Below are 23,153 nucleotides of genomic sequence, written 5' to 3'. Positions count from 1 at the left end.
CACTACTGAAATCTATCAAATTAACCACAAACATTTGAACACTTAAATCAAATCAACACTTAAATCAAACTCCAGAGGCTTGGGTTCTTAAGGTGTTCTGAATGTTAATGATCTATGGGACACTGAATTCCTGCACTGAAGAGCTGAAGGCTGAACAAGCATCTGCATAAGGAAAATTCAACCGCAGCCTCCAAGGTGCTGAGGATGTCAGCAGCCCCCACTGAGGCCATCCCTGCCCAGAGACCGTGGGGGAATGGGCAGACAAGGAGAGTGTCCCTGGGGCTGGGGCAGCACAACTCAGAGGCACCAGCGGCTCCAGCTGGGAAATGGAGTGTGGAATGTGGCTGGGGAAGCCCTGCCTGGGCTGTGCCAAGCAGGACAGACAAGCCCTGCTCCCATCCACTAAAAAACAACTCTCTCAATGAGATATTTAAAAGAAATTACAATTGTTTGTGTACTCTGAGATGGACTCTCGTGAGAAATACCAACAAGATATTCTCAGGAGCTTAAAACAACAAATCAGCCTTTACTGACAACTTTAGAAAATCAGACAAGCTTTGCCAAAAGATTTATTATGACAGTGTAGTGGTTTTTAGTTTGTTAATTTAAGATTTTTCTAACCTTGAGATTTTTTAATTAATTTATTGATGAGCGTTCTGGGTTTTAGTTTCAGTTAATTATTTATCAATTTACTTTTATTACTTTTTAAAACTCTTCTATGTCAAACTATGGCAGATATTTGATCAACAAAAACACTTCTCAAAAGCATTGACTTGGCCCATTCAACTTCACACTCTAAGCCTGATTAACTTAATGTTAATCAAAATTTGCATGAGCACAGAAACAGAAGAAGAAGACATAGAATGAGAAAGACCAAAAAGATACTCAGAAGCACACAGACAGCTGCCACCTCCTGGATTCCAGCACTGTTCAAATGGAAATTCCAAGAGGAGGTGGGATCAAGATGTGTGCTTGCCTTGTCATCAGCCTAAAATACCCCTTGATCTTGCTGGGCCCTTCCCCCAGGTGGGTCTTGGGGTCATTTGGTCCCTCAGGAGCTGGGCTGGGGCTGCAGAGGTGGCTGTGGAGCATTGCCTCTGCTGTGCCAGGGACTGGCAGACACTGCTGGGCTGGGATAGAGGCTCTGGGGGGATTGGGGTCACAGGGCAGGGCAGTGCTGGGGTTCCAGGGCAGGGCAAGGCTGGACCTGCCCCTTCCTCCCCCACACACTAAAAGTTTCAAGCCAAAAAATCTTCTCCAGTCTGCCACAGTAAGGCAATGTTGGACGTGAAATCCCTATTCTGGTCATGGGCACCTGGCCGAGAAGGACAGCTCTTTTCCATAGGAAGGAAAGCACAGAATCTTGCCAAGTGTTTTGCAAGATGAGAGGTGACCCTCATGAAACCACTGCCAGCCAGACTTTTCCTGGCAATATTCCTATGGGAACAATCCCTGGATATAAGGAAATTTGGAGGTGAAACTGCAATTCTGGCATACGTGCCTGGAGCAGCATGTCAGATCTTTTCCATAGGAAGGAAAGCACGGAGCACCACTGTTTCAATAGTGGATGAGACCCTCAACATGCCAAGGTCAGCCTGACCTCTTGGGCGGTCAAACCAGCCAGACCTGCACTGTATTCCTTTGTTTTTATGGGGCCCTGAAGTGCCACAATGGTGCCTTGGTTCTGTGGGGCTCCACACTGCCACAATGGCTCCTTGATTACAAGAAGATCTGAAATGTCACAATGGACCCCTTGTTTGATGGGATCCCACAGTGTCACAGTGGCTCCCAGGTTTCAAAATTGTCCCAATGATTCCATGAGGCCTTGCAGTGTCACAATGGTCTCCATGGTTCCCCAGGCCCCACAATGTCTCAGGACTCCTCTGTTCCATGAGCCCTGCAATGTCACAATGGAGCTTTAGACCCTGGAGTTTTGCAGTGTCACAATGGTCTCATTTTGGTTCCACAGTCTCACAATGGTCCATTGATGACAGGAGGTCCTGCAATGTCACAATAGACCTTTGGCTCCATGCAGCCGTGCAGTGTCACAAAGGCCTCTTGGTTTCACCAGGCCCCATAGTATCAAAATAGTCCTCTTGGTTTTGTGGTGACCCCCAGGGTCACAATGGTCTCACTGGTTCCATGAGGCCTCACAGTGTCACAATGCTTTGCTTATGGATCCTCATAGTGTCACAATGATCTCCATGATTCCATGAGTCCCCTCAGTGTAACAATGATCTTCTTGGCTCCATGGTGCCCCACAGTGTCACAATGGCCCCTGGGTTCCATGAGGCTGTGAAGTGTCACAATGGCCTCTCCATGATTACATAAGGACTTGCAATGTCTCAATGAACCTTTGGCTCCATGGGGTCTTGCTGTATCACAATGACCCTACATTCCATGGAGCCACACAGAGTCAGCACGATCCCCTTGGATCCATGAGGACCAGCAATGTCACGGTGCTCTCCATGATTCCATGAGGCCCCACAGTGTCACAGTGGTCCCTTGGTCTCACAGGCCCCACAGTGTCACAATGGTCCCTTGGTTCTATTTGCCCTGTGCTGCTGCATTCCCCCTTCCCCTTCTCAGGCCACCCTGCCAGCTGAGAAATGCTCCTTGGGTCTGGGCCTTGGCCAACAGCCCCTGGGCTCAGCTCCTCTGCAGCTCATCACAAACACTGTCTGCTCCAGGCACTGCCGCTGCCCAACCAGCTCCTGGTTCCTTAGCAGCAGCCCTGGGAAGTGTTTGTGTTCCCTCAGTGGCACAACATCCCTGTTCTCACACTGCCAAAGAAAGCTGTTGATGTCAAGTGTGGCCAGGATGAACCATTGCTGGGACTGAAGCCCCTCTCTTGGGGCCCTGCAAACAGCGCTCCAAAAGGAGCCCTTGGAGCTCTCCTGGGCCAGCGACTCCCTCTGAGTGGGGCCTCTCCCAGCTGGGAACTCTCCCGTTTGCTGCACTCAGGGGTCCTGAACAACCACAGAGCCTGGGCTGCTTCCCCCACTCCTCCAGGCTCAATCCTTGACCCACTGGAGAGATGCCAAAGGATCCCCAGTGAGCATTCTCTGCCCTCAGGGGAATTGCTCACAGGTGCCTTGCACTGACTCTTTGTGTCTGTGTGCACACAGGAGTGCCTGTGCTGGGGAAATGTGGCAGAAATGCTGCTCCCTGAGGGGTTTGAGTGCCTTTGATAGCTGAGCCACTCAGGCCTGTAAGGGTGAGTCACAAGCTGTAAGGTATGTTAAATGCTCCTAAGGGTTGTTCTTTTACTAAGTAATGAAGTTTAGTATAAGTTATAAGCTAAGCTGAATATTGTTAAGTGTTATTCAACTGTGAAATCATTAAGTCCTAGGTTATAAGTAAGGTTAAATACTGTCAAGTGCTGTTCTTTTGCTAAATGCTGAAGTCTAAGGTATCAGTCAAGATCTGTTAAGTTTGGGCTCTGTTTAGCTTTTTGGCTGCATTCCTTTTTTCCTTGCCCACACTATCCTTTAGCCACACACACATACATGCACACACACATGGACATTTCATGGTTCATTTCTGGTTTGGTTGCCTGAATTTTGTTTGGTTTTGTAGTTGCTTTGTTTCCTTGGTGTGCCTGAAGTGTCCAGTCAGGAGCAGAGTGACTCTTGCCAAGGAACTCTGTGGTGCTGTCCCTTAATATTAAATCTGCTTTTTGATGATCCCTTGCTGGGGATATTTTCAGCACTCTCAGCCCCTCGTTGGTAACAGGGTGAAGGAGCCCTGGCCCAGGCTCTGGCCCTGGGGGACACGGGGATGCTGCTGGGGGGTCCCTGTCCCCCTGTGCCACTCCCAGGGCCCCGGCCCCCCGTCCCCGTGTCAGGCTCTGGGGTCGGTCTTGTGGAACATCCTCTGAGGGAGGCTGCGGGGCCGGGGGAACCCGTGGGGACAGGGGACCCCGCTGTGCACAAGCAGGGTTGGACTGCTCTGGGGGGAGCTGTGAGAGGGGCTGGGGCAGAGCGACCTCCCCAGTGACCTCACACAGCCCCTGTGATATCACACAGCCTCCTGTGATGTCACACTGCTACCTGTGATGTCACACAACCACTCTGTTATGTCACACACAGTCTCCATATGATGGCATTCAGCTGCTGTGTGATGTCAGAGAGCAGCTTTGTGATGTCAGTCACCCTGTGATGTCACAGCCTTCTCTGTAACATCACACAGCTGCTCTGTGATATCATACTCCATGTCACAACCCACACTGTGATGTCACAGAGCCGCCTTCTATGATGTCACAGCTAGCTCTGTGATGTCACACCTCCCTCAGTGCTGTCATACAGCCCCTTGCTGACATCCCAGCTGCTCTGTTGCCCCATGACATAGTCCCAGAGGTGCTGCTGTGAGACAGCCCCCTCTGGGACATGCCACAGCCCCTGCCAGTGCTGAGCCCCTGTGAGCTCTGTCTGTGCCCTGCTGGTGTCCCTGAGGGGCCCTGGCAGTGCCCCAGCCCTGCTGGGCTGTGCACAGGAGCTGCTCCTGGCCAGAGCTGTCTCTCTGCAGGGCTGCCCTTGCCAGGAGCTGCCTCTGGGCCAGGAGCCCGGCCCAGCTCAGCAGCACAGACACAGCATAGGGACTTTAATGACCCTCTGGGGCTTTGGTGCTCTTTGCATCAGACACAGTCCCTCAGAGTGTGCTCAAAGAACTTCTCAAGAGCTCAAAGTGAGACTGAAGCACTGAAGTTTCTTGTACTTTAAAGAGATCCCTTTGAGGGACAGGACTGAGAAAGTGTTCCCAGGTTCCAGGGAGAGCAGAACACTGGAGGCAGTGATGACAGCTGGGGACAAGCAAGGGAAACGTGTCTCTGTTCTGAGCACACCTGGATGTTTTTCAGGAATGCAAAGGGCCCAGGCCTGAGCCCCAGCCCCTGGCCAGGCAGATCCTGTCCCTCCCTCCTTGCTCAGGGCTCTTCCCGGGATGGGCACTGGCATGTGGGGATGTGAAATGGCAAAGGCAGGAGCATGGGGCGGCCCCTGCCAGGCTGCTGAGCAGGGACAAGGAGGCAATGAGGCCCCAGGCCTGCAAGGGTCACTTGTCCCCTCGTGGCCTCAGGCCCAGGGCCAGCAGCCATGGCCAAAGTGCTGCCCAAGTTGGCTCTGGCAGGGCTGTCTTGCAGCTGCTGCCCATCCCTGTGCCCTGTGCAGCCCAGGCTGTCCCACGGTGTCCCTGCCCTGCGCCTCTGTCCCTGCAGGCTGTCGGCATCCCCCGGCTGCCCCACCTGGCTGGGCCCTTCCTTTGCTGACAGCTCTGCCTCCTGCCTGCCTCTGCCTGCCCACACAGAGCCTTGGGCTGCTCCAGGCTCCTGCTGGGGACGTGCTGCACCACAGCCCTGCCCTGTCAGGGAAATTCCTTTTTCCTGGTGCCAGTCTGGGCCTTCCCAGCTGCCCTTAGCATTAATTCTTCGTCTCTCTGGGTGTTTTCCATTATATCAAAAGGATCCACCATCCCTGAAGTTGCTCTTTAAACACTCTCATGGCTCTGCTCCACTGTCCTCTGTCTCCAACCCACTGAGCACAGAGCTCCATTGTCCCTATACAGTGCTCATGTGCCCAAGGCCTCCAAACCCCTCCTTGGGACACCTCTGGGCCCTCTCCAAGGTGTTTCCAAATGAAGACATTCAGTTCATAGTCTAAAAAAATCACCAGAGGACAGGGCCAGCCTGACCTGTCTGTCCTGGCTACTTTTGTCTGGGAGCAATCCTTGGATATATGGAATTTGGGAGGCCAAATTCTAATTTTGGCCATGGTCCCTGGACAAGAAGGCTGGTTCTTTTCCAGAGGAATGAAGGAACAGAGACCCTCTGTTTCAGGGGCAGATGAGAGGTGACCACCAGAGGCCAAGGCCAGCCAGGGCTGGCAGGTTTTGTTTTGCAAGATACCCTTGCATAGAGGAAATTTTTTAGGGAGAGTACCAATTTTGGCAATGGGCATCTGAAAAGTGAGATAGTTCTTTTCCATAGCAAGGAAAGCACGAGCCCCAGTGCTCCAGGAGCTGATGAGAGGCAGCCCTTGACTTCCCAAGATCAGCCAGAGCTGTCATCACGTGGCCCCTGGGAGGCCAAGCCAGCCAGACCTGTTCCATGTTCCCTGGGTCCATGGGGCCCCACAGTGTCCCAACGGTCCCTTGCTTCCAGGTGGCCCTTGGGGACGTGGTTTTGCGGTGATGATGGTGCTGCCAGGGTGCCGTGGCACTAGGTGAGCATCAGGGTCTCTTCCCACCTTGATGACTCTGGGATTCCCTGCTGAGCGCTCTGTCACCAATCGTGTCCCACGTGTGCTGTTTAGGGCCAGCCCCAGCAGTGACTGTGGGTGCTGGGGAGATGCTCCAGGCGGGCCGGGGCAGCTGAGACTGTGGGGCCATGTCCAGGCCGAGGCTGCCCGTGTGGCTCCCTGGGGCCCCGCGCAGGGAGTAGCCGCCATCGGCTGGCCCAGGCTGGGCAGGGCCATGGGCACTGCTCCTGCAGCTGCCGCGCCAGGCAGGCCCAGCAGAGCAGCGCCCACAGTGCCCGCCTGAGGCGGCCGGGCCGTTTGCTCGGGGCAGCGCTGCTGCCTGTGGGCCTGCGCTCCCAGCTGGCCAGCTGAGGCGCCGCCAGGGCTCTGCGGGGCAGGTCCCTGGCTCTGTGGCCCTGCCTTGGGCCCCTGCTGGCCCACGGAGCCTTCGCTGCACAGGGAGGGAAGTGAGGCACACAGGGACTCCGCTGCCTGCTCCTCAACCCAGACCTCCTGAGGGATGGGTAGTGGTAGCCCATCTGCCACAAGATCTGCCAGCCTTTGGGCCCTGCCTTCTCCTTTGGACAGTTCGTGGATGCTGACTTCATCCCAGTCACTGTCTTCCTCCTCCTACAGCAAGGGAGTGGGCCCAAAGCTGAAGATGCTGTTACCTTCACAGCAGTCCTGTGGCAGGTCTGTGCTGCTGCTTTCTTCCTCCGTGGAATCATCTCGGAGTTCTCTGAGCTCTGGTTCACTGCAGTCTTCCCAGCTGGAGAGGTCTTGGGAGCTGCTGAACTCTCCTTGGGACAGCTCTGGCTCTGCCTCACCTTGGCAGTCTTGGGACAGCTCAGTCTGGCTGTGGGATTCCCAGTCTTCATCATTGCCAGCTGAGGTGCCCTCCTCACTCTCCTTCTCTGCCAGCACTGAGCTCTGCTCTGCCTCTTCCAGCTGCTCCCTGGGGGTTTGGACTCCCAGTGGACTGGGTGAGGGGCTGGAGGGCAGCAGGGGCTGTCTGGAGGAGCAACTGGGCTCTGTGTCCCTGCTGATGGCACCTCCTCCCTGGGGGCAGGAGAATGTGCCTGGTTCTCCTGGCTGTTCACACTTCCTTCCCCTCACTGGCTCAGCTTTGGCTCAGTCACCTCCTTTTCCATTGGGGGCAGCTCCTGGACTGTTGCCCTTTGTTGCCACTGGCGGGGCTGTTGCTGTGCCCGATCTCCCCACAGCACCCTCACAGCCACCTTCCACTGCTGCAACTCATGGGCACTCATTGCTCTGCATGGGGACGCTTCCTTGGCTGCCATTGCTGGCACCGACTGGGAGAATTCATAGCTTGTGGCCTCTTCCCTCAGGCCAAGCTCTCGGGCCCCAACATCTCCCCACTTGTTATCTCTCTCAGGTTTCTTCTCTTCCTCCTCCTCCTCAGTGTCTGACCGTGGCCACGCTGAGGCACCCACTGCCCCCACCAAGTGCCCGCTGAGGGCCTGGTCTTGCCCCCAGCTGGGCAGGGGGCTGGGTGACTGGAAGGAGTTGAGCTTTGTCTTGCTCTCTTCCATCTTGGAGCTCCTGTAGCACGGACAGATCCCGGGAGCTGCTTCCTTCCAAGAGAGCAGCTGTCACGGGACTGGGCACCCCAGGGCTCTGCGCCCCTTATATACACCCTCAGTCACGGTGGGGCTCTCTGATGTCACAATGGTCTCTGGGCACTACCATGTCCTACATCATCAAGGGCCCTGTGTGACAAAGGGCCACACCCAGCAACCCTTCAGCGGCTGAGCCCACTGGAAGCTGCATGGAGAAGCCCCTGGCCTTGGGCACTTGCAGCCCTTGCTGTGCCCAGGCCCTTCCCACAGTCCCACTGTGCACCCACTGTGTCATGGTCCTACTTGACAGCCTGACCTGCACCCTCAGAGCCCTGCCTTGGCAGAGTGGGCACGAGCCATTGGCCAGATGGACGCAGCCGGGCACTTGTGGGCAGTGGCTCCATGTGCAGCATCAGACTGAGTATGGGGGACTGTTGAGAGTTTTTTGCAGATTGAGGAGTTCTTGCTAGACAATGGCCATATTCAGCCGATGTACAATCCAGCCGGCTTGTACTAATGGACAATGGACACATCCACAAACAATGAATAATGGACATATTCAGAAATGGGGCCGGTACATCCTTGAAGAAGATACAAGAAGAAGAGTTGTTAAGACTCAGAAGGTTTGTCAGTGAGCTTGGGAAAGAAAGAAGAAAGTGAGCCATGGTTGGGCCAGATGACCACAGCAAGACACATGAAAAATTAGGTGATCCAAACAGCATTCTAATTTAGATGCGTGAGCAGCTAGGATTAACCAATCATGTATTAGCTAGAGACGCATGGACAGTAGAGATTTATTATAAATATAGTCTTTTTAGGGATAATAAATTTGGCTTCACTGGATCATATTGGTTATGGTGTGATGTCCCTGAACCTCCACACCGCACATTTCTAGTGAGAATGCAGGCAGGCCCAATGTCACAGCACTAAAGGGACTCAAGGTCGGCAATTTTGCTGATGTGCAGAGGATCGGAGCCAACGCTCGAGGAGTGGAGAAGCTGGTTGAAAGTATCCTCACTGTCCCAGGGAGAGGGAAAGGTTACTGGAGCTCCGGTCGTAGATGACTTGAATCTCACTCTGATCAAGGTGAGCGGCCGGGGAGGAGATGGGGTCTGAACATGAAAGGGAAGGTGTTCAGAAACTCCTCCAACATATCCTCTCTAAGAGAGAACAAAAGTATGATGCTTCCAATTTGAAGGGACTACTGCACTGGGATTGGGACCATAATCTCATAGCAGGAGCACAAGTTTCTTTTGAGATTTCGACATGGGAAGCTGTGGGGCGGATGTTGTGGGATAGCATTGCATCTGGCAGGAGTGAGGCAAAAGAGGGGTCTAAATATGCTATTTTGGGGAAAATTATCATAGAGGTGTTGCAAGCCTTAAAGGCAGAGAGGAAAGCTGCTGCTGTGGCTTGCGGAGCCCTTGCCTCCGAGCCAGAACAGCCTCAGACATTTCCATAACTTCAGTTCAGCAACTGTTTTCTACCACCTTAGATATTCCCTCACACAGCCCACAACCCCTCAGCTCAGCATCGAGCATTACACCGACTGCGCCTCCAGCTCAGAGCAGGAATAAGGAAGCTGCTGCCTCTTTGGGGGGGTTAGCCTGCAGACCAAAGGACAGTTGTATTTAGAGTTTAACAGCTGTTGACCACAGAAACGAAACATGCTGTAAGGGAAAAGGATAAGGAAGGAGATGTTATTATGAATAGTGCTTCTATTGAAGAGGATTTAAAATCTTTAGTGGACAATTTGCAAAAAATGGTAATTCAACAAAAGGATTCAGTTGTCTCCAAAAGAGACTATTCTTTTGAGAAAATGGACTTGTCAATGACAGTGGGTTCAGACAGACAACCAGGAAAGTGGTTACCACCCTCTCAGTTTGTCTCTGAGCCAGCGTTCTTACCGGTTAAATGAAATCCTCCTTGTCATGCTGTAAAGAATGTGGAATTAGAGTTGGAATGTGACCCTGAAATTGAAGCAGCTCATAAACAAAAGTGAAAGGGAGTTATTACAGAAGCTATTGTAGAAGGGACTTTTCTCTCCAATGATGTAGAGGCTTTTCCTGTAGTAACTAATGCTGCAAGTAGAGTTTGAGAACCTTTCAACTGGAAGATTTTAGAAAAATTGAGAGCTGCAATTTCACAATTAACTTGAAAATCCCAATGTGCACAGTCACTTCTGCAGTATATTTTTACAACTATCACATTAATTCCAGCTGATGTGCATACCCTAATAAGACTTAGAATGCCACCCCATCAGCAGGTGATGTTTCATAAAAGCTGGGAGGAAAAGTGTGCTCAAGAAGCAGCAAGACCTAGAGTGCAGGGTGATCCTCTGTATGGTTTAACAGCACAACGGTTACTTGTCAAGTGACCCTGGGCTACTGCCCCTGCCCAGGCTAGGAGCATTGATCAAGTCTTACAGATGAGCCAACAACTAGCATATAATGCTATCCTTGCACTTCCAGATAAGTTACACCCCATGTCTTTTACACAAATTCACCAAAGAAGAATGAAGACTTTGATAAATTTTTAGACAAATTGCATGAAGCTATCTATAATCATTCTGATTTAAATTCAGACACAAAGATACAATTGGATGGACTTTGGGATCATTTCTCCATTCCAAATGGCTTTCCCTTCAGTCACAAGAGCCTTCCATCTCTTCCAAAAATTGCCTGCTGAAACTCTTTTTCTCCCATCCAAATCAGTTCACTACTCCAGCATAACCCTTGAAGCATGGACAGACAACTCTTCAACAAATTATAGTAGAAAAGAAGGGTATTTATTGCAGCCCTGGTCACATGTGAACTAGTTTCCAAAGACATGTGCAAGGAGTTGCAGACTCCTGCTGTCTATTTCTACAGAAAAGGTTTTACATTAGGTTTCTAAGGACCCATAATACATAATTATTACCTGCCTGCTTCACATTTTTATCAGCTGAATATATATTACAGCTGCGCAATTGTATTCCCTTAACTGGATTGGTGGGATTTTGAAATGAGGGAGTGGTTGTATGGGAGGAAGAAAGAAGTCTTCCTCATGGTGAACTCTCCTCCCATGGCCAGTTGGCAAGGCCTTTTGACCTGCTGCTCATGGTCCAAGCCTCTCCTAACTGTTCAATTATTCTTAAGGCAAGGTCTTTCTATGGTCTCTGCTTCTTCACAATTGCTTCCTCTATCCCTGTCACGCCTAGCTTTATGTTCCTAATATATTTGGTACTCTTTAACTAAGGCACATGATTTCTGCTAGCTGTATTACTAACTTAGCTTCTTACCTCATTTTAAAATCTTAACTAAAATATGCAATCTTCTACTATCCCAATTCTATTCCCAGCTGGGCCCTCGACCCATCTGCACTTTTCAATTGTCCTCATTACACTTTCAGCTAACCCCTTGACTCACCTCAGGCCCATCCCCGACTGCCTCTCTCCCAGCAGCTCAGAGCTGCATTGCACAGCGCTTGCTGTGCACCACAGAGCACAAAGCAGGCTGGCCTGGTGGGCCTGAATATTTCTGCCAAACACTCTGCATCTCACACCTTTGCTCTGGCTCAGTGCGGAACTGCAGGATTGCAAGTGATTCCTCCCAGAGCTGCGTGAGGCGCTGGCTCCTGCAGATGGGCCCTGCCAAGCTGTCCCTGCCTCACGCTGGCCTCGCTTCCCTGGCACAAGTGCCGGGCCTGAAGGAGCTGCCCTGTGCTCCAGCCTGCCGAGCAGCCCGGCTCCCTGCCCCGGTGCCCAGAGTGCTGCACACACTGCTGGCCTTTGCCAGGAGTTGCAGGGCAGCCGGCAGAAGAGGAGGAATCCTCAGCCAGCCCAGCGGCCCGTGGCTGCCCTTGGCCTTTCTCTGCTCCTGGGCACACTCCAGACGGCCAATGCCTCCAGGCTGGGCTGTGCCCAGCACGGCTGCGCTTCCCCTCGGCAGCAGCCAGCTGCCACCTGGGCTCTGAGAGCGGAGGATTCGCCCGCTCCCAGCAAGAGGCACCCAGGGCACGGCTGCTGCCTCTTGCAGCTCCAAGGGCCTCCTTCCAGCCTGCCTCTGCCGGGGCTCAGGCTGCTCTGGCCTCTGCCGAGGCTCTGCTGGGGCTCCAGCCCGGGCAAGGCTGGGCCCGCTCTCACCTCACAGGCGCTGACAGCTCTGCACCACAGGAGACCTTCCCGAGCACCCTCTCTGATCTTTCTGCTTTCTCACTTGAGCAAGGCTCTCCTCCAGCCAAAGAGATTATTGCATTTAGGGATCCAAATCCAAGTGGCAGGAGCCCAAATGCTCTCCAGTCACAGCTGAAGGCCTGCATCTGCACAGGGTGTTTGGGATGCCTCATTCTTCTTTGGGTTTTGCTTTCAAATGCCATTGCCCTTTCTGCCTCAAATAGAAGTACCAAAGCTGGCCAAAAACAGACCAGTGGTCCATATTCCAAAGGCAGTGTGGTCTGGAGAGGATGAATGAAGAACATCCTTCCCCACTTTCACACCATGCCAAAGACACTGTGTCACTTTCCACCTTTAAGAAACAACAGACAATTCAGAAGGAATTTTTGAGCTTATTCGCAGAGTGAGAAGGAAGGGAATCTTCAAGGTGAGGTGTGGTTTCAGAAACTTTATTCATTTCCAATCCTACTCTGCAGTCCTATTAGACAATCCTACTCTAACCCTAACCCTAAACCTATCCCAAATCCTAATCCTAATCCTAATCCTAATCCTAATCCTAATCCTAATCCTAATCCTAATCCTAATCCTAATCCTAATCCTAATCCTAATCCTAATCCTAACCTACAATCCTACTCTAAACTGGTTGAGGAATAAATGGTCCTGATGGTATTGTCACGTTCTTGTCTCCCTCCTCTTCTTCACTGAAACAATCAGCGGCACCAGGCTGGACGCAGGCTCAGCAAATGTTACAAATGGATGCTGCCCAAAGGGAAAAAAAACAAATCAACAAAAAACAATGGACCATGACTTTCCAAGATCAGTGCTTCACAGGATTCCTCTGGCTCCTAGAAGGATACAGGAGGAGGACCAATGGGACCATCTACACCTCCAACTTTATGTGCAGGAATTTGCCATCACAGGCAAACCTGGTCCAGAATCCCACTCATCCATTTATCCAGTTGTCTTCATCTTGCTGAGATTTTTGCCTTGCCAGTGCTCTAGAAATTGTGCTTTCTTTGTCCTTGGAGTTTCAACTTTTCAGGAAACTCCAAAGCCTCACACTGGTCCCTCTCTTTGAAAGACAGGCACTGTGCTGATTGCCACAGGGAGACAGAGCAGTGTCTACCATTCCATGCCCTGCCCCTCGTGTGCTGGATGGCACCTTCCTTCCTAGCAGGGCCAGCCCAGTGGCACTGGGCCCTGCAGTTCCCTCTCTGCCACACAACCTGGCAGTAACCCTGGCACAGTTCCCGTCTGCTTGAGCGTGCCAGGCAGCAGATGGGGCTGGGCCAAGTCCCTCCCAGCTGTCCCTGTTTGCATGGCAGAAACCTCTGAGGGTGGGCTGGGGGGCACCAACCAGGGCCCCTCAGAGGCTCACAGTGAGCCCCCCACAGCCCCTCCTGCCCACAGCCAAATCTCTGACCCCTAGGCTGGGACTGGCTTCCTTGGGTTCCTTCACCACCATTTCATGTCTCTGAATCCTGCATTGCTCTACTTCAATTCTTTTGCCATTAGATAAAACTGAACACCCCACAAAATTACAAAAGAAGGTGACAGAAACAGCCAGAGGACCTCTCTGACTCAGGAAATGCAGAGGGAGCTGGAGTTATTCAGTTTTGTGAAGAACGGGCCCCAGGGAGACTTTATTGCCACTTTCCAAGATTTCAGAGTGGCTTTGAAGAAAGTGGGCGACACCTTTTTTAACAGGGCCAGACACAATAGGATGGGGGTGAATATTTTTAAACACAAATAGGATCTAATCAGAACTTGTTTACTCGGAGCATGGTGTGACCCTGGCACAGCTTGCCCCAAGAGCTTGTAGGAGCCCCATCCCTGCAACCATTCCAGCTCCGGTGGCAAAGGGCTCTGAGCAACCTGATCTCCATTTAAAGATGTCCCTGCTCATTGCAGGACACTTGCACCAGAGGACCTTTACAGGACCCTGCCAGCCCAGCCCAGTCTAGGATTCCTCACCATTTTCATTTGAAGAGCAGCAAGAGTGGAGGTGAGGAGGAAGGGGGCTCATCTGATGCCTTGGGCTTGAGTGGAGGAGGAGCCCATCCCTCAGAGCCTGTTTCACTTGCAGCCCCTTCACATTTTACCTGCAGGAGCTCCTTGGCAGACCAGCGCCGCGCCTCGTCTCTCTGCAGGCAGCAGCTCAGGAAGTCACGCAGGCAGGATGAAAATAGGTTGGGCTGCTTCAGCTTTTGTCTTCCTCCTGTGGCTATCAGGAGTTGGGGCTGGGGGAAAAGGAGACACCAGGCTCCACCTGCTTCTTTCCCATCTGTCACTGCTCTCCCAGATCCCATTGATTAAGCTCCACTCTGCAGTGGCAGTTTCTGCCCTGGCAGAGACCCGGAGATGACTTTTCTTTACCAACCAAAACCCCAAACCCCGATGCACCACAGCCTCTCCAACATCCCACAGATCTTGCCTTGGCAGCTGATTTCGTTGACTGACCTAGTTAGTGGGAACTACATCACCACAATCACATTTCCTTCCCTGAGGATTCATACCAACTTGAGAGGCTTTTTGGAAGAAGGACTTTGCTATACTAACTCTACTCTATCCAAGGGTTAGTATACGAAAAGTATTTCTGCAGTGCTTCTTGGTCCCTTAAGCACAGCTGCCATAAAACAAAATGAATCAAGCTTTTTGCTTTGTTCTTGAAAACAATGGGAATTGGAAGGAAAGAAAGGAAATGCACCAGGTATTCCTCAGGTAAGGAAACAAACATTGGGAATCTCATCTTCAACACAGACACATTAAGATGCATGCACAAATGTACTGGCATGAAAACACCTGCTTGGACATACAGGAGCCACCTGCAGCTCTGTCTCTCAGCAGTCTGAAAACTTCTGCTTTCCTTACATGGAAAAGAAAAACCTTTCATGGTCAAATCAGAAGGAGAGGTTCCATCCCTACGGTCACCCTCTGCTCAATTGGCTACTCAAGTCAATGCATGAATGCTAGGCCCATCCCAGAAAGTGCCAGGAAACAAATGGGGGGTTCTGACAGGCTCTCCACATCACCAGGCTCTGGCTTGGTGACGGGCAGAATGTGGCTTGGGCTAGGAGAGAAACACGGTCACTGAGTGTTTCAGCAGCACTGCACAAGAAGCAGAAGAGACTCTGTGGCCTTTACACCCTCATGCCCAGGTTTCAGGCACGTTTCCCAGTGAGAAGAAACTGCACAGGGGGTTAAGTTCCTCCCTAAAAACCAGTGCCTTATCAACTTTCTTGTGTTTGGGCTTCTTTTCTTCATTTCTGGAAATGTAACACCACTTCTGAGAGGCTTGCCTTGTGGTTTTAGGGGCATCTTCGCAGCCAGATAAGTGGGAACAACTTGAAACCCAAAGCAAATGTTGCCTGAGAAGAGCTGGGGAGTGTTTGCCTGTGGTGAGGCTTGAGCTGTCTGTCAGTCCCCTTCCATGATGTGCAGAAACATCCAGCTGCTCCCCAGAACTCAGTCCCTCTGGGCACGCAGGCCTCTGGAAACACCTGACGATTCCAGCCTTTCTCCTGCTCAAGAGCATCTAACCTAAACTGAGCTCCAGTTTCTTCAGCAAGGCCAAGGATGCTCACTTCCATGCAGCTGACAGTGTCCATGGAGCTCAGCAGGTCTTTCTGATACTCCTCAGGCCAAGGAATTACAGTGTAGATTGGCAAGACATCGACTGATCATTATCCAGTGTGGTTCATGTGGAACCAAGCTCTAACACGCTGACAAGTCAGAAGGAGAGAGCTCATTCTGCTTTTGCAAGATGGTATTTAGAAACATAAGACACCGACTTGGAACTATTCAAACCTCAACTTGCAGAATCCATCTCAAATAGACAAAAATAACAATGGCAAGAGGCCTTGGAGTCTCCATAAAAATGCCCACCACTGTCATGATAACTCTGTGCTCGTGGCGCTGAAATAGATGGTGACCAAAGAGACTTTGCTATTATCCTCTTTAAGCCAAAGGAGAATTTCAAAGCCAGAAATGGCAATGCACTCCCCTTGTGTACAAATAATTGATGCGGCTATCTGTCCTTTTCCCACATCACCAGAGGTGACAAAGAGGGTTTTATCCTGACTCTCAGCTGAGCTCAGCCACTGGCCATGGTGGGGAGCTGGAGCCCTCCCTGTCATTAGAACTGTGCAGGCCAGGGATGGCCCTGCTCCTGAGGTAAAGAAACACAGCACCGGTGTCAACTGCCCACGTTGGATCCCTGCCCAGGCACCTGCCTGCGAGCTCATCAACTTGTTAAAGTACCAAGAAACAGCCAAGGGTTTGGCAAACAATTCTAACTACAGTCGGAGAAAAACACATCCTACACTTATCCAGGCCACCCACACACGTGACTGAACAATGTACAGATGACTTGAAAGCCTGAAAGTTTCAACGACCACAGGATTTGGAAAAGATGCTACAGAATGGAAGAGAAGAGCTGTGTTTAAAAAATGAAAAAGCAAGCAGAACTGCTTGGGCATTGCTTTGGTAGTAGGTTTTTTTCTCTTTTCCTTTTTTGTTTAGTTTTCTTTTTCCTTTTTGCCTATGTTTTCTATGAAATTTAAACTGGAAAGGTCTAACCTCTATTTCTCGGGATATTTATCGCATGTCTACCTTGTCCACTGAAAAATTCTTGTCCTTCAGAAACAGAGTTCCAACATTGTTCAAAAAACAAGTGGGAAATGTCAGGCATGGCTGGAGGCCAAAATGACAGGTTTCTGAACTGGTTAGGTTTCTGAACTGCCACTTCTCTTTCTGATACAACCAAAGCTACAGCAGATGCTGCTGTGCTGCAGGGGCATTTTTAGAAGGGGACCTTGGTGGAAGTGGTGCCAGCAGATGGCAATGGGATTTTGTCCTATGGCACACAGAACATGGGACAGGTGAGAAAGACAGTGGGATCAGTGAGTATTTGCACCTTACCAAGACAGGAGTTGCATTCCAGGAAGGAACTTCTCGTTCCACCATTTCGATGCCCACGATTCCCAAAGACCATATGTCCACTTTGGGGCCACATGGTTGACCTGTCACCACTTCAGGCGCCAGCCACCCAGCAGCGCCGGCCACGGAGCTCCGTCTGCCCTGCTCAGGGCTGAGCTCAGCAAAGAGGCCAAAGTCAGCTGTGGAGAAAACAACAAACCATGAAAGCCAGCTCCAATTTGGAAACCAAGCAACTGAATTCCCCACTCTCAGGCTAAGAATGTGCTGTTGGATCTCCTGGAGAACTGTCCATGCTCGATTTCCTTGGGGCTTTCCAAAAAAACCCAGGTTTCTTAACGCTGCTCACAGCAGTGGACTTCTTTCCCCTGAAGCTTTAGATTGTAGCTCCCTCTGTCTGGAAGGGACACACACAGAGCAAGGCCACTCTTGACTGCTTGTGGTTCCTTATACCTCTGTGCACGTTGCAACTGTGCCCTCAGCTCGCAGTTGGGGTCCCTGCACTGCCACCAGCACCATTTCTGGGGAGCTGGCAGTCACTCCAAGCAGCCCCACACCCACATCCCTGGAACGCTGCACCTGACCAAGAATATACTGACCCAGCTTGACAGAACCGTCAGTTCTGAGAAGGATGTTGCTGCTTTTCACATCTTGGTGGATGACATGGTTTGAATGAAGAAAATCCAGTCCTTGCAGGCACTGAGAGAGAAAACAGAAAGAGGAGGGCAAAAATGAGTGATGGGATTTCATCCCACAAGAAAGAAACCGAGAACCTAAAAGATTCCTTCTCCAGGGGAATGGGGAGTAATGGCAGAACAGTCATGGCCACTGAGAGGAAGAGCTTGCTGCTCCAACACTTGCAGAGCAGGACCTTTCTGAGGAAAGGCACGTCAGCCTTTGAAAGAGCAACAGCACCTGCTGTTGTAGGCTGTCCCCTGCCAACCAGCCAGGACGACTCCTGCTGCAGTGGACCTGCTTTTTCCATGCAGAGGACAAAGGAGGGGTTTGGAAGGGAAAAGTCCCTCCCTCTGGTCTTTAGTGGATCACTTTTGGGTGGGAGGCTGCATGACAAAGATTTTCTTGCTGGCCTCAGCACAGGCTTGGATGTATCACACCAGTCACTTTCCAGAAGCAAAGAGCATTTTGGCTGCACTACTATCTTCTTCAGCTGAGGACTGTGAGAAAGGAGTCTTTTTTCTTTGCTGATCATTTCAAATCCTGCCACCAGCACCTTTGCTTTCACAGGCAAGGAATGCAGTGAAGACAGCCTCCAGGCAAACATTTAGAGAGGCAAGGTGGAGAACAGCAAATACAAATACAAGAGACAGAGCGAGAATACAACAGCAGGAGATAAGAGTACTGGCACTGAGTACAGGGAGTGCAGGGGCACTGGCAGGCCTTTCACTTGAGATGCTTTTACTTGCCCATAGAATAGCAGCAACACAGAAACAAAGCTTGGCACAGGAAATCACTCCAGCTCTGTGGCCCCTTTTCCCAGACGATGCTGCCCAAGCCCTTGGAAACACAGATGGGATTGCTGACCTCCCGACTGATGGCTGCCATCTCATCTTCCGACAGGTAGGTCTGGCTGATGACATTGCTCAGAGTGCCTCCATCCATGTACTCCATAACCAGGGACAGTTCCTCACCCACAAGGTAGCTGAAAAAAGGAAACAAGGGCATGGAGATGAATGTACATGGCTAGGTTGCTGTTTGGAAAAGACGGGTTGACTCTTCAGATCCCTTTGAGACAAAGACAAAATAAAGGAATAGACATTCCCTCTTGTGCATTCCCTCTGTGCATTGTTTGCCATCTGTGCAGTCTCAAGGAGAAAGGCACAGCTGCGAAAAAGGAGATGTCTTAGATGGGCAGCAAGCAAAATGTGCAGTTTAGTAACAGCCCAGATAAAAAGCCTGTCACGCATGGTGTTTCTGGAAAAAAGCACCTAGTCTTCCTGGCATGCATAGCAATGAAAACCAGTGGCAACAATCCAAGGGAAATCCTTGTTCGTTTACCTGGACATAAGAAGACACTTGAAAAAAATCAAGCTCTAAAACAAAGTGGTGGCTGTGAATATAGAGATCATTGATTTAGTAAGACACAAATCATCCAGGTTTTTGAACAATTTTCAAATACCATGTGCCAGTGAAGACTCATGCAGACAAAATGCAATCTCTTCCCATCCACTGGAGATGAAAAGAGCAATAATAATTAGCCAATATTAAAGCTCTATTTTCTGCCAGTGACCAAAGTGGGATTTTACCTTGCATGTTTGCAATATGTAAACAAACATTCATGGGACAAAAGCACAACTCACCTGTCTAAACAGTTGACCAGGTTGGGATTTCTATTCACCTTCATGACCATGAGTTCGTTGACTTTTAATTCCTTCTTCCTCAGTCCTTGAAGCTGTATTTTCTTGATGGCCACCTAAAATGACATTGAAAATCAGTAATTTGAGAGGTTGGTGGCACGAGACCACAAGGCACATGGAGCGAGTGATTTTGCAATGACACAGCTGAGCTGTGCCAAACTGCCTTGTGATCAGGCACTGCAGTAAGTAGGAACTGACATTCCAACAGCCCATTTCTCTGCTCCCTTGGGAGCCAGTTACAGGACATGTGGGGGCACTGACATTTTGCCTTGACCACTTGGTAGCAGCGGTGTCTCAGTTATCACCCACAAACCTCTGACCACACTCTCTGCTGCGTCATTTGGGATTCAGAAGAAGTAATCCATGCCTTAATACTCTGTGGGTACATCTTGTGATATGGGCAGGGCTTAGGGCTTTCAGGGACGCCTTGCAGATCTCTCCCTATGTGCAGTTCCCAAGTGCAGCACTGCAGGTGGCTAAGGATCTGCCAGTAACTTTCAGATGGATTTGCTGGCAGCCAGAAATGAGAATTCAGGACTCTGAAGCTGTAGCCCCAAAGAGCAGTGAGGTGCTCAAAGGCACCACCTCTGTTTTAGCAATGGAGAGCGAGTGAGCGTGTCCTTCTCTGGAAGGAACCGCTGCCCTCCGTGCCTTCCTTCCGGCAGCTGAGGAGGACAAAGTCCCAAATGTGTTCTGTGGGCTGGCACCAGTCTGTGCTTCTTGTGCCTTTTCAGCACAGCTCTGCCCAAAGCTCCAGCCACAACTCACACCAGAGGGGAAAGCCCTCAAGTGCAGCAGAGCCTGCAGGGGCTGTTGACATTTACCTCTCCTCCTGTGGCAGTATCGAGTGCTCTATAAACATCTCCAAAACTCCTAGAAACAAAACAGAAGCAGAGAAAGGAGAAGCCATTTAGATCTTGCAGTGAAAGCCAGCCCACACAGGAGATCTCTGCTGTAAATGCCTGCAGGACACTGGAAGCATGAAGATGTCTTTGACAATGCCTTCTGAGCACACCTAGAAATTCTGATCAGCACTGACAATCTAAGCCCAGTGCCTGAAAACATTTACAGTTTGTCTGACTTCACACTTGATACCTATTCCACCAGGAAAACACCTGATGCATAGTTTTCTACCATTAACATTGCTTGGACTCACCCACTGCCAATATTTTCCAGTTCAATGTATTTTAGAATAGGACTTTCCATCTTCACCATTCTCCCTGAGGGAAACAAAATGCAAGATGTTCGCTTTAAAGCAGAGATCACACCTTCTAGGAGATACAAAAGGCAGCCCCACTGTCTGGAGCTCTGAGCCTCCCTTGGTGGACAGCTGGCTAACAACAACAGGAACAGCAACTGGAACACCAAGAAAAGAACAGCAGGCCCACAGCAAAAGTGGCTGTCACAGAGACTGATTTCCAGCATCCTTTGAAGGGAGAAACCTCTTGACAGCAGACACACAGGGAAGCACAGGGAGATACATTCACAGGAGACTGAGACCAGAAGAGAATACCTACCTAGGCAAGTAAGTTTGTCATCTAGAAACATTAAGGAGAGCTGGAACTAACAGTGCCTTTGTTTTCTTGGGAATAAACACTGTGAGATTTAGAAAAGGTTTCCTACTTGCTAAGATTAAATGCACCTGGACATGTAGAATCAATTCCTCTGAACAGATGTCAAGTCCAGAACAGGAGGAATATTGCCAAGTGTTCCCATCTTTTCCACCTTGCAGCAGTTTGCCAGAAGAATGCCTCTGCATTTGTAAACCAGAGCAGCTCATGCTAGAACCGATCCCCACGGGGCTTTCAACATCAGGACCCTCACCCTTTATGAGCAGGCTGAGCTCACAGACGCCCTTGCCCGTGCTCCACGTGAAGAACCGCGCCGCTTCTCTTCACCCTGACAGCGCGGATCAGTCGCTCCCATTGCACTCGCCCTCTCGGCACCCCACACGTCCCCATCTTCCCAACCCGGCAAGGCGGGCACGGGCACAGAGGACAGCAGTGCTCCTCAGGCGTCCCTGTGACACAGAGAGCTGCCCAGAGGAGATGCTGACCCTCTTGTGAGTCCAGGCCGTGCGAGGCAGAAGCCGGCCCAGAGAAGGGGCTGCTGCCTCAGGCAGCTCCGCGCTGCAGCAGCCGGGCAGCAACGGGACCCTCCCAGCTCAGGAAGGCTCCAGCCTCTGCAGTCCCACCAGCTCTCAGGGGCAGGGCAGTGACCACAACAAGGCTGGCAAAGCCCAAGCATGAGCACTGACAGGCACTGATGGGAAGAAGCCAGAGTGAGCCTGAGCCCCAGACAAGCTGTTGCCCCCATTCAGGACACAACAGGATGGGCTTTGAGATCAGCTACGCCGAGGCACAGATCAGTGCCCTTTTTGTCCCAGCTGGTGATGGTTGACACAGAATCCACTGGGCTGTGTTCTCAACCCTACCAGATCTTATCTGAGAGCACAGCACTGGCAGCCGTTAAGGGCAAGAAGCAGATTCATTGGGTTGTGCTGCAGAATCACAAAGGGCTTCATGTGTTTTCCTAGAGACTGATCTCAGCAGGGCTTCTGCCAGTGGCTGGGACTCAAGCAGTCACAGCCTTCTGCTGATCCAGGAACAATCCCTGCTTCTGCCTTCGGGAGAGAGAAGGGAAGCCCAGGCAAACTCCAGCCAGTCTAAGCTGCCCTCAGAGGCAGCAGGAACACCCAGAGCTCTCTCTTGCTTCCTCGGAGCACTGCCAGCACTTCTGTGACACTAAACTGAGCAGAACCCTTGGTACAGCTGTGCTGACGTGTGCACACAACTCGCTGTCCCTCAGATAAGAAAGATACCAGACGTACTCTGCTGCTCCAGGGAGTCACCCGCCGTCTCCTGTTGCTGAGCAGCAGCTGGGTCAGCACGGCAGGTGAACCAAGGGCTCAGGCTCCACTTCTTCAGCTGGAGAGCAAAGGCTCCTTGGGATGGCACTGCTGCTTCTGCAGCAGCTTCAGTGTCAGAGTCAATGTAGATCTGAGACAAGAAATGAGTTGATGTCAGGAAGGTGTGGCAGAGATTGCCCTGAAATGCAAGAGAGATTGCCATTTGAAATGCAAGCCCTTAGGAAGCTGCTGTCAGCGACATGCAGAGCTCTTCAACTGGATTGCTTTGGATGTCCACTTGTGAAACCAAATGGTCAAAAGCAAAGGCTGGTTTGACTCGAGTTCATAGCCAGTTTCGTGTTCTGAAGGATGACTGCAGCAACGACCGCTCCAGTTCCTCCCAAAGACTCCTTTCCCCCTCCTAGGTCTGCAGATACATTTGCAGCTCCTCATTCTAATGTTCTACCTCCTGCCATGAAATTCTCTTTTTCTGCACCTTCCTCGGGACGTGCTTATCCTGCAGCATCTCTGGATGGGTCAGTTCCTGGGCCTCATGCCAGCCTCAGGGCTCTTGGCTGCCCGTCATTTGCTGGAACTCTCTGCAGGCTGCCAGGTAGGATGGCGACACTTCCACCTCAAGTCAAACAGAACAAAGCAGTCAGAGACTACAGCTTGTCCCCGTCAGCCAGGAGTCATCGACTGGGAAGAAAGTAAAGGACAGGAGCAGATTTGCAAGGGATACAGACAGCTTGTAGCTCGTATTCCAAATCTATGTGAGTGACCATGTTCACCTGCAAAAACACCTCAAGAAACAAGGCCACCTGGAAGAAACCAGCAGGAGTTCATTCGCATGACTGCTGGCTAAATGGCCAAAGGAGTAATGCCACTGTCTAGAGCATCAGCTGAGATCCAGCAGAGCAGGAAGTGTCCCTGAGAGCAGCTCTGACAGAGGCCTCATCAGGATGGCACTCAGAGGCATCACCCACCCCCTGCTGCTGCTCTGCAATGGAAAGGCAGGGCAGGCAGAAA

At 51.1% G+C, this 23,153-nt stretch overlaps 1 protein-coding gene across 1 annotated transcript; it reads right to left on the bottom strand.

Annotated features, from left to right (window-relative positions):
- Window positions 1-12,609: 12,609 nt before the first annotated feature.
- Window positions 12,610-17,039, bottom strand: LOC134434147 (serine/threonine-protein kinase PAK 3-like). Its single transcript, XM_063182835.1, has 3 exons — window positions 16,887-17,039; window positions 14,069-14,206; window positions 12,610-12,725 (listed from the first exon to the last, which is right to left on the bottom strand). The coding sequence occupies exons 1-3, from the start codon at window positions 16,929-16,931 to the stop codon at window positions 12,639-12,641; spliced, it is 270 nt and encodes an 89-aa protein (XP_063038905.1). The 5' UTR covers window positions 16,932-17,039; the 3' UTR covers window positions 12,610-12,638.
- Window positions 17,040-23,153: the final 6,114 nt, after the last annotated feature.

Source organism: Melospiza melodia, unplaced genomic scaffold (assembly GCF_035770615.1).
Source record: "Melospiza melodia melodia isolate bMelMel2 unplaced genomic scaffold, bMelMel2.pri scaffold_32, whole genome shotgun sequence".
Classification (NCBI taxonomy): domain Eukaryota; kingdom Metazoa; phylum Chordata; class Aves; order Passeriformes; family Passerellidae; genus Melospiza; species Melospiza melodia.
Note: the sequence above shows the minus strand (reverse complement) of the source record. Positions and strands in the feature narration are given on the sequence as shown.